The sequence below is a fragment of the Mus pahari genome, chromosome 8, assembly GCF_900095145.1.
Source record: "Mus pahari chromosome 8, PAHARI_EIJ_v1.1, whole genome shotgun sequence".
Lineage (NCBI taxonomy): Eukaryota > Metazoa > Chordata > Mammalia > Rodentia > Muridae > Mus > Mus pahari.
Window position 1 is genome coordinate 106,109,949 of NC_034597.1, and position 16,947 is coordinate 106,126,895.

A 16,947-nucleotide genomic window follows, 5' to 3' on the forward strand; every position below is an offset into this window, starting at 1 on the left:
ATTTATTTATTTATTATATGTAAGTACACTGTAGCTGTCTTCAGACACTCCAGAAGAGGGCGTCAGGTGGTTGTGAGCCACCATGTGGTTGCTGGGATTTGAACTCTGGACCTTTGGAAGAGCAGTCGGGTGCTCTTACCCATTGAGCCATCTCACCAGCCCTTTCCTTTCCTTCATCTCTGGTTCACAAAGAGTTAACCAGTTTAGCCAGAGAGGCTTCTGGCTGACTCTCCAGAGAAAGGAGCGCCTGCAATACAGTCTTGCATTTAGTCCCCTGCTGTTCTACAATGAGGTGGTAGATAGTTCCTAGCCTCAGGCTCAGAAGGCAGGTCAGCTCCTGCAGCAGTGACTTAGACCTCACACAGGCAAGGGTCCTGCTCTCTGCTCTGCTCTCCTCTCCTTCCAGGTGGCTTTTGTCTCAGGGTGGCCTCATTGTGCTTCTGCACTGAGCTCCTCATCTTCCTGCCTCACTCTCTCAAGTGCTGGACTTAGAAAAAAAAAAAGCTGCCTCACTCCATGCTTACCAGCAAATTCTAATACAGAACCTGAAAATACACCTTTGTCCTTGATATGTAACTTGTATCCTGTGCATTCACTTTATATACACATACACTTAAGTATTCCTGTATTAGAAATTCTGTACACTTTTCAAATATTTTCATGATTAATGATGACAACTGACCCGAAATGAGCTAATGGGAAAGCCACAGCTTTTATACATACAGATTTTGAAATTTAAGGTGGCTTTTATTGTTTTCCAGCTAAATTTAGAGCCTTTCCTAAGTAAGCCATGGACAGATGGAAACTCATGGTTTCACTGTTGGTGGTGGGCCCAGGGGAGAAGGGCCACACTCAGCACTCACTGCTAACCAAGTCAGCAGCTCAGAGGTAAACCCGTGCATACCCACACAGGTGCATGGAACTTCTTATAACGAATAATGGACACAAGTCTTAGTTTTACTTGCCAAATTATACAATAATGATGGCTGTCTCAGCTAGGAGCTGCCATATGTACGCAAACGGCGCGTCTTGCTGCACTTTCACGTCCGCCCATGCTCTGCTACTGTGTTTTTAAACTCAAGGTACTTAGTGGATATAAGAAATGTCGTGTCGCGGATGTCTACAAACTAACAGTGACAATCAGTGAGCAATGCAAATCCTCATGTTCATGTTCAGTTAGATGCAAAGCAAGCTTTAGTATAAAAGTAACCACTCTTGTTACCTGGTCAGCATCAACAAATATGACCTTGTCCACAGCCAATGGGAAAAGGACATCAAGGAAAAGGATTTTGTAACCCCAAATGATTCGTTGTTTTTCAGTCTGTTGATGAAGCCAGTGGGGCCACTTATACTGGACAAGCTCATACTGGAATCCATATTCCTTAGCCATGTGAGGAATTACCTCCTAGACACACATAACAAATCAAACAATACATTTCAGAAGAAGTTTACTATAAATCATAAAGAAATTGAAAACTGCTTAAATATTAGTCTAGTAAACTTGTTCCCAAGCTGAATGGGAGTGTGTGAAGGAGGGAGGAGAGGGAGGGGCAGCAGATGTGTCTGTTGGAGGAAGTATGTCACTGGAGGTGAGCGTTGAGTGTTTAGAGAGTGGGCCATTTCAGTGGTATCCTCTCTGCTTCAAGCTGTGGGTCAGCCTTCTGCTCCAGGTCACGCCCACTGCTTGCTGAACTTGCTTCCCCAAACAGACTTACTCCTCTGGAACTGAGACAGACAGGTAGTTAGGGCAATGACCTGGCTGGAGGGAGATACTGGCTACTGTGAACAGACCAAAGCTACAGGTTTACACTTGTGCACTTATCAGTGTTTATGTTATGCACTAAAGCATCGTACGAAGAAGAAACCAAGAGAAAAGGTAAATCAGAAAGGAAAACACTGTTCTGAACAGGCATTACTTTTGCCATGAAGTGCTGCAAGGTTTTTTATCCAGAGAATGATTTTTCTAATTAGTGATAGCATCTGCTAGGATGGATCCTGTATTATATCATCTCAGTCCATATGTTTCCCATTCCTATGCCCTATTTGGCAAATACACATTTAAAAACCTCACATTGAAAAGAGAAATGCTTTAAGAGATTACAATGGCAGCAAAGAATTTAGTATCAAGCTTTAGCCACATTGTAAAATAGCAATGTGCTTACTTTAAATGTTGGCGAGAGGTAATTCTTCAGAAACCAGAACTTCACTGGTGTTTTGGTGTTCCGCAGAACAGACAGCATCATAATCCTAAGTAAAAGGACATGAAAACAAATATAAGGTAACTTATTCAAAGGCCTTTAAATGATTAATTATGAACACACATTGTGAAGTATGTAGAGTTAAACGGAAGCACCTTCAGACGTTATGGCTGTGACAATAGGCAGTGCATAAGGATGTAAGGGTACAAATATCAAGGAAGTACTGTGAGGCAGTCTGTCACTGAACTAATGCCCTGTCTGACTCTGCGTCTGTGTGATCAATACAAGGCCTTCAGAAGAGAAAGGACTGGTGCATTCTGGGAATACGCCATATGGTTGCTTTACACAGGCCTCTCAGTAAAGAGGAGAAGCAAGTACCCTGAAAGTACTCTTTAAAGCATCAGGGCCATAATTCAGATATTTCTGAGGCATCTTTGTGATCCTTTATATAATCTCTTAAAAATATTCTTTAAATTCTGGATACCATCTTCTTCTCTACCGACTTCATTCTTTTTTCAAATATGATATTCCTTAATGGGGAAAGGAAAATTTACAATATATATTTTTTCTCATTATTTTGTTAAATATAATGCACTTCTAACATTAATTAAAACTATTCTAAGTCAAACCAAATTAATAAAATTTAAATGTATTTTAAAACTTACATATAAAAAAAGCAAGATGCTCACTGCTGTATACCTTGTTAACATTTAGGCAAGAAGAACTTACAGAACCGGTGTATTTGCTCCTTCAGGGGTCTTTGGCAGAGAATATAAATAATAATAATAATGGCTGGTATGAAAGTAAGCTAATACCATGGCAGAAATGGGAAAAAAGTTCATTTCCTTTTGTGGTTCATTCTTTAATTTTGCTGAATTCTGATCTGTGTAAATGTATAACTTTCTGAAAATATGAGAAACTTCTCACTTACCTTAGAAAACGCTCATATAAATGGCCAGAAGCAACTGAAAAAATGTTCAGGATGTCATTTTCCTTTTTTTCATCTTTATGCAGACTTTTTGTGATGCTTATAATAAAAATACACGACAGTGGATTGTATTTATTAGTATATATTTAGTATATATTATAACTGTATACATGTAAATAATATGCATCAAAATACCATTGCATTGAATAGCCATCTGTGCTGACAGTTATGAGATATTTATATTATATTATATTATATTATATATGAGGGTATCATTTGAGCTTTTTGAGCTTTTCTAGACATGGAATGAAATTAAACTTTTTCCATTCTCCATATTTACATGAAGTTTTGTGACTTCCAAGAGTTCTTTTGAGAATCAAGAATGAAGTACAGCTTGCCATGTTTATAACTCATGTGCTGGATCTTAAATAGACCAATAGTGTGGAAGCAACAATACATTAAGCAGAAATGATAGTCATGGACAACAGGGTTTCTGGGAATTGAGTAGGAGCGTGGATGTTGATCATAAAGCATGCGCCTCCAAAACATGATTTAAACATGCATGCAGAGGTCCAGAAAAAGATTCAATGGGCACAGGGCCTCCTCTGTGGACCGACCCCCTGCCCAGGTCAAGCAATGGGATCCCAGGGCTGGGCAGAGGAGAGCAGAATTCTGGGGACTTAGTGCTAGCAAGTCTTGCACACAGGGAGCTCCAGCTCAGTAAGCAACCCTGTTTCAGAAAACATGGTGAGCTGCAGCAGAGCAGGACCCTTGTACTGATAGATGGGTGTGTGCGACACTGGCTTTGTGCATGACATATCTAGTATCACACACAAAAGTTACTACTTGGTGGGCTGGTTGAAGTCCTGCTTTTCTAGAGCGTGAGTTCAGTTCCCAGCTTCCACACTGAGCAGCTTACAATCACCCATAACTCCAGCCTCACGGAATCTGACTCCCTCTCTGCCCTCTGAGTACACGGCACACCTGTGGCACACACTCGAGAGTGCACGCACACTCACACACACTTTTTTTTAAGTGACTGCTTAGACCATGAGTTCAAGGCCTGCTTTTGCCACTCAGTGAGTGAGAGAACTTGTCTGAAAAGAAAAGAAAGAGTATCAGAGGCAAAGAGGATGGAGGACACTAAGAAAGCAGGCCTCTGCGTCAAGGCACGCAAAGCTCCTATGAGCTCACAGAGGCAGCCGGCGGGTGTGTGTGTGTGTGTGTGTGTGTGTGTGTGTGTGTGTGTGTGTGTCTGTTTCCTGTGACTGCCCTTCTGTTCTTTGCTTTCTGGCTGCCTGGTGTCCAGTTCCTGTGAGTTAGTTTTCTGTCTTACTGTATTACTACCCCTCAGAAGCCTGTTGGTTTTCTAAGGAGAGACAGAAAGGTCAGATGGGACAGGAAGAGGGGAGGTAGTGGGAGGAGTAGAGGGAGGGGAACCATGATCAGAATGTGAGGGGAAAACTATTTCCAATAAAAGGAAACAAACAAACAAACAAACAAAAGAAAATGATAGAAACCAGATAAGCAAACAAAAAATTGCCAAAAAAACCCCAAAAGAACTTAATGTGGGATATCCGTGATATATATAATTAATGCTGATTGATTATGTTATGTAATTCAAGAATCTAAGTTATATAAGCATATCACTTATAGTGACTAAGATTTGAAAACAACTTCTTTTATAAAAATATTTATTTGGGGTTAGAAAGACATCTCAGCATTGAAGAGCCTTGGCTACTCTGGCAGCAGACCCAGGTTCAATTCCCAACATCCACAGAGCAAGTGACAAGTGCCTCTAACTCCATTTCCAGGGGACTCAATGCCCTGTTCTGGCCTTTTCAAGGATACACATAGTGTACAGATATACACAGAGGCAAAATATCCACATACATAAAATAGTAAAAAGTTAAATTTAAAAATATTCTGGTAAGTACAAATTATTATAATACCAGTATTTTGTAAATCTTTTTTTTTCTTGTAATTTTCTGAAGAAAAAGTTGCTACATGGGAGAGTAAGTAAATTTTAATTATCATAGAGTAGGCTATAGAAAAAGAGACACAAGCTGGGCCAAATCCAATATGGTAGAAGTGCTTCTAACTGTGGGAAAACAAAATTTATTTAGGATGTTCAATCTATTTGGCTTAAAGTTTCTTATCTTTGATCAAGATGACCAAAAGTTGACATTTATAAACTCAAAGGAAGTTCTGTTCTAGTTAGCTTTAACTATGAATTTGTCATAGACTATAGTCATCTAAGAAGAGAGTCTCAATTGAAGGACTGGCCTGTGGGCATGCCTATGGGGTATAACCTTGATTATTATTTGATGTAAAAAGGGCCAGCCCACTGTGGGCAGCACCATCCCCTGCACAGGAAGCCCCGAAGGCTGGCTAACATGAACACAAGCCAGCAAGCTGCACTCCTCCATGGTTTCAGCCTCACATTCTTGTGTGAGCTCCTGCCCTGACCTCCTTCAGTAACAGACTGTAACCTGGCAGTAACAGAAAATAAATCTTTTCCTTCCTTAAGTCTTGATTATGGCATTTTCACAGCAACAGAAAAAAATTAGAAAAGGTTCACTTTTTTTTTTTTTTAGTTTTTCAGGGTTTCTATGTATAGCCCTGGCTGTCCTAGAACTCACTCTGTAAACCAGGTTGGCCTTCAACTCAGAAATTCACCTGCCTCTGCCTCCCAAGTGCTGGGATTTAAGACATGTGCCACTCCTGCTGGCTAAGGTTCACATTTCTAAAACAGACTTTCAAAGGTGTCTACCAAGAGGATCTATAGCAAACAGCTTCCTTTGTCAGTCTGCCTTCCGTTCCCCTCCTGGCTGTAAGTTGGTGTTTTAGGGGAGCCGTTCTTCCTCTGATTTCACTGTAGGAGGTCCATGTGGGACAAGGCTCTGCAGGACAGCATCTGGCTCGACTGTGGACAGTCACAGTCTTCAGCTCAGTCTGGGAAACCTGGTCACGGTTCAGCCCTGAATTACCTATGGAACTTTTGTTGGTATTTTGGCAAAGAGGTAACTGCTATCTATTGGACTGTAAAACTTTATTTTAAAAAAACTCCCTGGAAATGGTAGGCAAAGAAGGCATAGAATTAGGAGATGGACAAAGTCCCCAGACCATACCATTCAAATGACACTGTCCTGTCTAGACTTGTATTATTGGGTTCTATGGACCAAACCCTCTCTTCCAGGTCGGTGACCCTCTTGCCCCTTTGTGGTGCTGGAGGTTGAACTTAGGGTTTCACACATCCTACTGCTGACCTACACCCAAAGCCCTAAATCGCAGACATAGCTCAGACACATGCTACCACACACCATGTCTCAGCCATGCTGGATGACCTCTGCTCTCTGAGGATCACATCTACTGTTTCTTCAACTAACAAGGTGCCTTCACTCTACCACAACCTTTGAACATCATCTTTCCAGTAGGAAAAACCTTAGCCACACTCTATGAAGTCTTTCCTGAGGTTCCTTCAGCTGGAGATATATGTATACACACATATGTACACATGTGCATACATGCACACATGTATGCATGTATGTGGAGTCAGAGCCATGGGACTGGGAGGGGTATGCCTGGGGTAAGATGGGGTCACGGTGGGTCCAACCCCTGGAAATCTCGTCCTGAGGTTGGCAGGAGCAGGATGCCCACCCCAACGCCAGGCTTGTATGTTCCGGCACACGCAGCCCTGTGCCCTATGCAGCCTTTGCCCACTGGAGATCACACAGCCTGGTAGCCGGGTTAAACTTTTTTCCCTCTTACAAGGTCATGTCCAGCAGTGGAATTCCTTATGCAAATGAGGCATCCTCAGTGCTCTGGCCCAAGCCAGTGATGCACACGCACCCCAACAGCAATGGCCCTTACTCACCCCCTGAAGGTTTATAGACTCTGCTTGCTCTGGCCCAAGCCAGTGATGCACACGCACCCCAACAGCAATGGCCCTTACTCACCCCTGAAGGTTTATGGCGTCTGCTTGCTCTGGCCCAAGCCAGTGATGCACACGCACCCCAACAGCAATGGCCCCTACTCACCCCTGAAGGTTTATGGCATCTGCTTGCTCTATTAAAATGAGCTGTCTCACGAAGCTGTCTCCTGAGTGTCCCCGCTGTGCTCACTGCTGCCTGAGGTCTCTTAGCACCTAGCTGTCTGTCCTTGGATCCACCAGTTATAACCTGGGTGCGCACGCACATGCGCGCACACACACACGCACACGCACACACACATGTCCATACCATTCTCTGGCAGCTCTATGCCTGCACATACTGTGTTCTGACTGCTTTCCCCCATCAGCCTCTTTCCTGCCAGCTCCTGGTTTTTACGTGTCTCTCTCACGTCTCTCTTATGTCTCTCACAGCTCCTGCGGCTCCTGCGAGGGAGAGTCTGTGCTTTATTTACTTAGCTCCTTGCTACCTGCAGGTTTCCTCATCTATCAACCTAGTCACGCCATTAAAATATTGCCAGTTATTGGTAATTACCTTTTAATTGAATCCCACATGCCTCTATTTTCATGTTTATCAGCAAGGACATCTTCTTGAATTTTACCTGATTTTTTCTTTACCTGGATAATATGGCAAAGAGAAAATTTAGAATTTAATTGATTAATTATAAACTATGCCATATAAAGCAAGAAACCTTCAGAAATGTAAGATAGAGCTAACAAATCTTGTTCTGCAGCTTGCTGTATCAATTCTGCAGCTTGCTGCAACTCCCACGGGGTGCTATGCCTCCACCTCTGCAGGTGTTGGCTCGCACTCCCACGCCCTGATCACGACACAGACACATGCAATTAAAAATAATAAGTATTCAAAAGGTTTTGTTAAAATTCTATTTCTAATAGAAAAAAAAAAGACATAAAAGGTCTGTGATGTGGCTAATGAGGAACAAGAAGGGACAAGGGACAGAGGATATTCAGGAACTAGAAGCAGGAGGATCTCTTTGAGTTTAAAGCCAGCCTGCTTCATACAGCAAATTATGGACCAGCCAGGGCTACATATGAGACTCTATTTAAAAAACAAAACAAAACAAAACATGACCAACCAGCAAGAACAATATGATACCCATTCTCTGTCTCTCTAAGGGACGAGTGCTATTGTTTCTTCTCAGGACTAACTTTTCACCCTGGCCCTGGCCCATCCGCAGAGGCTGACATGGCGTGCAGTACTCTGGCTGTAGAGACAGTAAATATTCTAATAAAACAAAATCTAACAACAAAAACCCACCCTTTTGTCTCAAGCTTCCCTTTCATACACTTAAAGTTTCCTTCTTTTCACTGAGTTACAATGCAAGAATTTAGGGAACACATTTTTAGTTGATACAAAGAGGAAAAGCGGTGCTCATGAAAGCTTACAGAAGCTTCAGCTTCACACACCTGTATTTTCAGAATCTTGCTCTTGAAAGTGTTTAACACAACAATGACATTGTTATTGTCAGTCTCAGGTTCTGCTCCTTCATGCCTGAGGTAGAAGAACAAAAACGTCCATAGTTTATTCAAGAATACACCATAATTGTGATTATATAAACAATTCCTTTACAATAAGATTGTTTGTGTTATGTGTTCAAATTATATATATGCCAAACCATTAAAATTAGATATTTAATTAAGGTTCTATTAATATAAATTAAGATTATCTGTCAAAGGCCAGCTTGAATACCACAGGGCAAAACAAGGAAGGTGGTGAGTGTGGAATCAGTGACTGTGATTGGTGTTAATAGCAGCTGAGTGACAGGGGTCGCTTCAGATAGCAACTGATGGGGGGGGTGTGCTGCCTATGACAGATAGAGATTAGAGAAAAGAAAGGGAGAAGTCTCGCACACACCCACGCACACACACACACGCACACACACACGCACACCCACGCACACACACATGCACACACACACGCATGCACACACGCATGCACGCACACACACACACATGCACACACGCATACCCACACTCCGAGTGGATGATGCAAAGCAGACTCCAACAACTTTATTTTGTCTCTTAATATTTTCATACCACCTAAGAGAATTTTCTACGTAAGAAGAAAATTACCTCATAGCCACAAGTTACATAGTCTCTAAAAACAACTACCACAAAAACATAGTCTTCAAAAATAGATTTAAATCATTACACAAAAGGAAATTACAACAGGATTATTGATTATGTATTCTTCTTTTGAAACTCATGTCTAACTAAACATTTCCCCATCTATCTTTCTTTTCACAAGTTTAACCTAACCCTAAAGCAGTAATTCTTTTGTTTCTGATTAACAAAGTTTAAGCAAGCCAAGTCTATAGTAGCAGGTTTTTCTTATGCTTGGCTGACAACAATTTGCATTTACCAAGAAACTAGTCATCATCTATCTTACATCTTATTTTTGAAGTCTTGATCGATTAAACTGAGTAATTATCTCTTCTCTGCTTTACATTCATACTAGAATTATAACTTTCCTCTTTATGGTGGATTTCCTTTCTCCTACAATTGCGTGCTTGCAATGCACAAGAGCTCACTCTACTGCTTTCCCTAGCTCTGGCAGCCCTTGCCAGTCTATGCGGAAGGGGCACACTCTATTCTTGATTCTAACTTTAAACTTTCCATGTACTACTACTGTAACTTCGCCAAATAATTTAAATCAAATTAACTTCCTAAAACTGCTTAACTCAAATCAGAAATTCCATAAAATCATTAATTGATCTAAACAGCATTCTTTCAAACACGTTCATCTTCATGTTGATCTGCAATAAGTTTGCCCAACAGAGTGGGCTATCACACGAGAAGTAATCAGACCAGGGGTCCCTCGTTACCACTAGCCTGGTGGAAGTATACTGCAGATACTGCAGGAATCTACAAATGTTTTTACCATAAAATTAAGTTATTTCTTTGATAGTTTAGTGTGTGTGTGTATACATGCATACATACATGCACACACACACATGTTTTTTCACTAAATCCTTGCTACAGCCCTCATCTCCCTCCCATCTCTAATAGCGTCCCTTTTTCCCTACCTGTCCTTTTCCAGATCCTTGAATTTAGGTTTTGTTGTGTGAACCATGTAATTTAGCCACGGCCATTTGAGAGACCTGTGGACTAGGAGTGTCCACTGGCACAGTGGGGTCATCTGTGCATATACAACTGAAGCAACAGCACAGTGTGTCCCTGAGAGGTAGAGGTAAGGCTACCTGGGCTCCTCCATTCACATGTAGGGGCTGAGAGGCTCATTCTTATGTAGACCCAGGTGCTGAATGCTCAGACTGCAACAGCTATAATGACACATGTGCCCCATAGACTCCTGTGTGGAAATATGTGGTCCTAGCTGGGAGTACTGTTTGGGAGAGGGAGGAGAGCTAGAGGAACAATGTCACTGGGGGCAGTCTGTAAGAGTTTAAAGTCTTATGCCTCTTCTAGTTGGCTCTATCAGTTTCATGTTTGAGGACTATAGGGAGAATCTCTTAGAAGCATCATCTATCAATAAAAAGCCTATGGTCAATGAACTGAGGCAGGACATAGGAGGTGGGACATCCAGCAGGGAGAGAGAGAATTCTGGGAAATAGAGGTGTGGGAAATCAGATCCTGAGGAGATGGATGTAAAATAGCAGGTAGCTCAACTCAAGAAAGAATAAAAGGAGGTTCACCCCAGGAACTCTCAGGAGAAGACAAAACCAGCCACATGGCTGAACTCAGGTTAGAATAAAAGGGGCAATAAGTTAGGAGCAAGCCAGAGAACAAGCCAAGCTGAAGCTGATGGCCTGGCATTTGTTAATAAGTAATCAGTCTCAGAGTCATTACTGTCAGAAACTAGGTGGCCGAGAGGAAACCATGGGTTTCCTATACTATACAGAGGACAAGGAACGTTCTCAGCTTCTACCCTGGCTGCTTTGCTTCCCACCACAACACAGTTCTATCCCTTTGGAACTATAATCCAAAATAAACTTTCTTCCATAAGTCTCTTGGTCATGGTGTTTTATCACAGCAACAGAAAAATAACGAATACACTGAACTGCCCAGGAGACGACATGTCACAGCCCCTTCTCCCCATCTTCTGGCTTTAGTATTCTTTCTGATTTCTCTTCTGCTATGTTACCTGAGCCTTGGAGGAGATAGCATAAATGTCTTACTAAACTTTTCTTTCCCTCCTCCTCCTCCTCCTCCTCCTCCTCCCTCTTCATGGTGGCAGCAGTGGTGGTGGTGGCTGCTCTCCCCTAGACTCTCTTGCAGCTATGGTTCTGGCTGATTCTGCTAGATTTTGCTGAACTAATGGATAAATTTTCATGGAACCTAGAACTTGAAGGGGAAATTGTGCTGCTGTTTTGATAGTTTTTTTTTTTCCAATAAGCACAGCCACTGAGACATGATGCTTTACAGAAAATCTTATGGTTCATTTGCTTATCTTTCTAGGCCTGGAAATCCAACTGGTGTATATCATGGTAGTGGCTGCTTCTTGCTTTCTTACTTTGGAATCATGAAAAGGTAATTCTTTTTCTGTAAAATTCTTAGCTTTGTTCTATGTGTTACTCTTGGGAGACAGCTCTTCAACCTCTTTGAAGTGGAGTCTGAATTTGGAGGGACGAGTTGACTGATAGTAATTTCTTGAGTAGGCGTCATAGTGGGTCAGACATAAAGGCTGAGTATACCAGATAGATCTAGATGTTGAGATTGTGACACCCACCTGGTGACAAGGCCTAGAGGCTTAGTTTTAGGTTATAGCTTAAAGTCTGGTGCTATGAGGACCTTCTCAGGTGGAAGGTTTGTGGGGGTGGGCTTGGTTTTGGGGTCCAGGGCAAAGTTGTACTTACTTCTTTTTTTATTTATTAATCATTTTTATTTGTTTACATTTCAAATGTTATCTCCCCTCGACCCCCTCCCCTTCCCTTTTGCCTCTAAGAAGACTGTGCTTACTTCTTAGTATACCAGATAAATAAAGGAGTTTTCAAGGTTATGCTGTAAGCAGTTGGAGGAGGTGGCAGGTTATAGGAACCCATCCTTCCTATTGTCATCTATGAACTTGTTTTTATTTTCTGCCACAGTTGTGTGTTAGTATCTCACTATTGTGCATGGATAGTAGCTAAAATCCTATGGAATAGATAAGTCCTGAAAAGCCATTTTTTTTCTGTTATCCTGTATAAAACCAGATCTAATAGTTTTTAAGCAAAACAGTTTTAATTACCATTTTGATAATCTGATATGTAACACTAAACAAGTATTTACATATAAGCTTTAAAAGTGGTTTGGATCACTCACCCAATTATTTCATAAATATCTTCTGATTTTCCTTCACGTAATTTTAGTATCCATGCACCTGGGTTTGCTTTTAATTGAAAATATCCCTTTGAAGATGAAAGGGGGGAAACTATTCATTTACATAAGTAAGAATATCCAATTATTCACTAAAGATTATAAATGAATTAGCCAAGAAAAATATTTGTTAGGGATAGAAGAAGAAAATTCGAGAAATGAATTCCAAGGAAGAAGATTTTACAAAAAGCTATAAAAACATATTCTAGAGGTAAACATATTCTAGAGGTATGGCTTTTCCATGTTTTGAGACTGGACTTCATCATCCCTGACTCAATTCTTCCAATTTTTAAAAGCAATTCTTGTACTTAAAGATTCAACATTAGGGGCTGGAGAGCTGTCCAGTGGTTAGCAACGGTTCGGCAGCTCACAGCCACCTAGACTTTCCCCTAGGGTTCGGTGCTATCTTCTCTATAGGCGCCTGCATATGCGTGACAGCTGTTTACATAGACACATCACAGAAATGAAAGTAAAATAAATCTTAAGAGCAGAGAGGAGTTTATCTTCACTAACAGGAAAACTTAAGAAATTTCCCTCCAAAGTTAAATAGCATTAATTCAATATTTAGAATACTTACGAGATTGGCCATCACGATTGTGTCAACTACAACAGGATTGCTTCTTGTGCCCAGTGTGAACTGCAGACCCTGTGGGGGCTGTTCTGTGGTCATGTCGAAGCAATGTCCTTCAAGTAGCAGATACTCTAGTTCATACTCTGCTGTAACACTTCTCTCAGTCTGGGGGGGAACATATTATGGGTTGGGTATTATGAATCCTATAAATTTTATAATGAACAAGAAAGATGATTCTTAACTAAAACAATATTCTTTGGTTTATAACTTCAAGTCTTTCTTAAACACATAAGTGAACTGATCCAACCACTAATTTTTTCAAGATAAACGGTCATGACTCATTTTTTTCATTTCCATGCCAGGTCTTTCCTAATTTCACGATGTCTGCACCACCAACAGCAAGTAGGAAGGCAGTGAGTCTGGAAAGGTGACCCATAACTAGCAGTACCCGAAGCTCTCTTCCAGGCAGATGTATGTGGGGCAGTTATAAAATATAGTTTCAGTTTGCAACTTTTATGTAGCATTCATTTCAAACTAGGAATGTAAGGCAAGTTATCATCTATTGGCTTTCTTGTAATTAAAAAAAAAATCAATCTTCATTTTTTAATTACAAGTAAATGCCATGTATTAAAAAAAAAAAAAACAACCTTTCCATAGCAGAACAAAGCAGAAAGAAGAGAAAGTACCTGCATTCATTTAAACATGAACACACTGAATTTTTTATGGGTTTATCCAAGCAAGTATGCATAGCTTTTGTTTTCATTAAACACAGTTTTCTCAGAATCAATGTCTCCAAGAATGTTTTGACACTGGGTCTCAATGAATAGGTTGTGCTTCTTTCTCTCTCTCTCTCTCTCTCTCTCTCTCTCTCTCTCTCTCTCTCTCTCTCTCTCTCTGACTGAATAGACTATGGTCCTCTCTCACTGAATAGAGTATGGTACTCTATTGGCTTTAAACTCATTGTCTTTCTGTTCTGACTCTCAGGTAGCCTGGACAATTAGGTATATACCATTGTGACTGCCATTCACAATATATTTTTTAAAGGCTTGAACATTTCAACACCTTGTAAATTTTCTTCTTTATAGATTAACCCTTTTCTCTCCCTCACATGTAGAGCATGATGCAATATGAACATAAACAAAATTGTATATGAATTTTACAGTTTGGAAATTTTGGTAAGCAAGATAAAGAGCGTAGATGGTGTTAATGTTTAGAATATTTCACAACAGGAAGATTTCAATGCTATTGTAATGTGATGAGTAATATTTTCTGTAATCTTTGTAAATATTCAAAATTATATAGTTATTTTTCTTTGGTGTAACTATCTCAGAAGTAACTAGAATGCTGTGTGATATATAGTTGTGTATTTTTTAAAGGAAAACACTTCACAGATAGCATTTACTTAATCAAGTTTAAGGTTCTGAATTTTTTTGTTAATTTTTGCTAATCTAGTAATGAACTTCATATACTAAGTATATGCAAAACCCTTAAAGCATCTTTTTAAAAATGGTAGAAATTCAGAGGGAGGAACTTAGTTAAAAGATGTTATTTTTGTTTTTACAAGCACCACAATTTTATGATAAGTTATTAGGAAAGAAATGTTTATACACAAGCACTATAGTAGCTTCCGAATCTCTGGCTATGTAGCCCAGGTTGGCCGGAAGCTTAAAACAATCCCCTTGCCACAGTCGTCAAAATGCTGAGATTCAAAGTATGCCTAAGGTTAGCTCATTTTCCGTGTTTCTGCTCTTTACCTAATCTTTGTACTCCAGGATATGGTTCTACGCATTACTTGAAAACATTCTGGCATAGTTACAGATACTTTAAATGTTATATTACACCATGGAAATAGCAGAGTCAGTCCTAGATGGAAGACTCTAAGAGGCAGACTCTAGAGTTCTTCCTGAGTACTCCCTCATCTGTGACAGCCGAGGACCCTGTGTTCTAGTCACAGTCACTGCTCATCCACGTATTTTGCAGAGGCCACGAGCTGTGTCCCTCCCCGCAGGAGCGTCCTGCTACCCTGTACTCGTTGTCCAACGACGACAAGACTGTCCCTGTCAGGCAGCACTGTATCTCTCTGCTACTAATTTTCCCATTGCAAACTTTTCGCAGTTTTGGTTTGGATCTTTAAAGTTACATTAAAAATACACACTGTTTATTCTGCTTATGAGACTCCAATAGATCCCTTTAAGAGATCTCACTGGTCATGAAGACGAAAGGTCTTTCCTTGTCTAAATTTCTTTTCTAAGCCGTTCTTTACACATTTGATTATTTTATATCTTCTTATTCTTTACTTGTAGCTAATGGTTGATCTCTTATGATGAACACAGCACAGTTCTAGCCTTCTTCCTTTTGCATAGCAGTTCATGATGATGGCACCAGGGATCAGTTAGAGGGAAAGCCCACAGATCTATGTGAGTGGATCAATAGAGATTTCACTAGAAGGAAAAGTCATTAGGCAAAAGTACACACAATGACAGAATGAACCAAATCCCTACAGGGAAACAGTTATGCCTTTGTATTGCAGGTGCACAGTCATGCCTTTCTCTATGATGAAGATGACAAATACAGAAGCAAGGAACAGTTTTGAAGGAAGGCAATAAGGACTAATTTCTCCAAAATTTTAGTCAATCTCTTTTAGAGTGCTATATATTTGTTAGTTTGTTGTCCATGAAAATTTCTTACTTCAACATTTGGAAAGATCCAGTATATTTTAATATATGATTCCATCAGTTAGAACAACAGCTTAATCCAAAGATAGTATCAGAAATTTTGCACATACCTTAAACACCAACAAGAGATAGGGAAGAAAAGCACTGGAAAGAGGGAAGAAAAGAAGGAAATAGCTCAAGAGGCAAAAGCTGCACAGCATCTGTATCAGTGGAGGGAAGGGCAGAGACCGAAGCTGGGAAGACAGATTCAACACAAGACCAACACAGGAGTTGTCATAAGCAGATCTGCATCTCAACTAGACAAGACTCTTGGGGTCTGCATCCTACAGGTCTGTGAAACTCCCTTCTTGACAATCAAAATCATGGTAAGAAGCCATTGAAAAAAGATCCCTGCACCCACAATTTGTCTCTTGCAAGACTCATACTTGTACTGGTAAGGACAAACACAGTGTTATGGTGAAAGGGTGGAATAGGACCTTTCAAACAAGTAAGATATTCAGAAACACACACACACACACACACACACACACACAAAGAATCAAAGAAGACCACTTCATGATGATTAGGGAACAACATATCACAAGAATACTGAAATTCTTAAAATGTGTGAGCTGAGACTTTGTGTACCCAGTTTAATGAATAAATAAGTCTTAACAAATACAAGCAAATGGACATAATTTCTTATATTAAACCTGATAACAATGCAGTGAAACTATATATCAACAGGATAAAACTGTAAAAAATACACAGACCCATGGAGACCAAGAAGCACACTGTTGAATAAGTGGTCACCAAAGAACTCATGAGAGGAATTAAAATTCTTATAACTGAATGAAAATGAAACAAGGTGGCACAGTGAAAGAAGTTTAATGAGGGAAGAAAGCTCGTAACAATACATGCCCCCCTCTCATTCATATATGTATATATATATTTATATATATATGTATATATATATAAATATATATTTTTATTTGATATATTTTTATTTGATATTGCATATATATATATATATATATATATATATGCAATATCAAATAAAAGAATGAGAAATCTTAAACCTTAAGAGTCTTAGAAAAACAAAAAAAAAAAAAAATGAGACAACCCTAATCAGTAGGTGGGAAGAAAAAAGTAAGAATCAAGTAAGAAATGAATTTGAGATGGAAAGAACAATATAATAAGTGAAACAGCTCATTCTTTTTTTTTTTTTTTTTCTGTTTTCCGAGACAAGGTTTCTCTGTGTAGCCCTGGCTGTCCTGGAACTTACTCTGTAGACCAGGCTGGCCTCGAACTCA

At 40.0% G+C, this 16,947-nt stretch overlaps 1 protein-coding gene across 2 annotated transcripts in view; it reads right to left on the minus strand.

Annotated features, from left to right (window-relative positions):
* Uggt2 (UDP-glucose glycoprotein glucosyltransferase 2) overlaps positions 1-16,947 on the minus strand; it is a 123,073-nt gene that overhangs the window by 28,278 nt on the left and 77,848 nt on the right. For both annotated transcript variants that reach the window (XM_021203351.2, XM_029541886.1), the window contains 7 exons: positions 12,987-13,145; positions 12,356-12,441; positions 8,504-8,588; positions 7,611-7,693; positions 3,130-3,225; positions 2,163-2,247; positions 1,223-1,405 (listed from right to left, as the gene is read on the minus strand). In XM_021203351.2, coding sequence (XP_021059010.1) covers positions 1,223-1,405; positions 2,163-2,247; positions 3,130-3,225; positions 7,611-7,693; positions 8,504-8,588; positions 12,356-12,441; positions 12,987-13,145 — 777 coding nt within the window. The remainder of the gene's footprint in view (positions 1-1,222; positions 1,406-2,162; positions 2,248-3,129; positions 3,226-7,610; positions 7,694-8,503; positions 8,589-12,355; positions 12,442-12,986; positions 13,146-16,947) is intronic.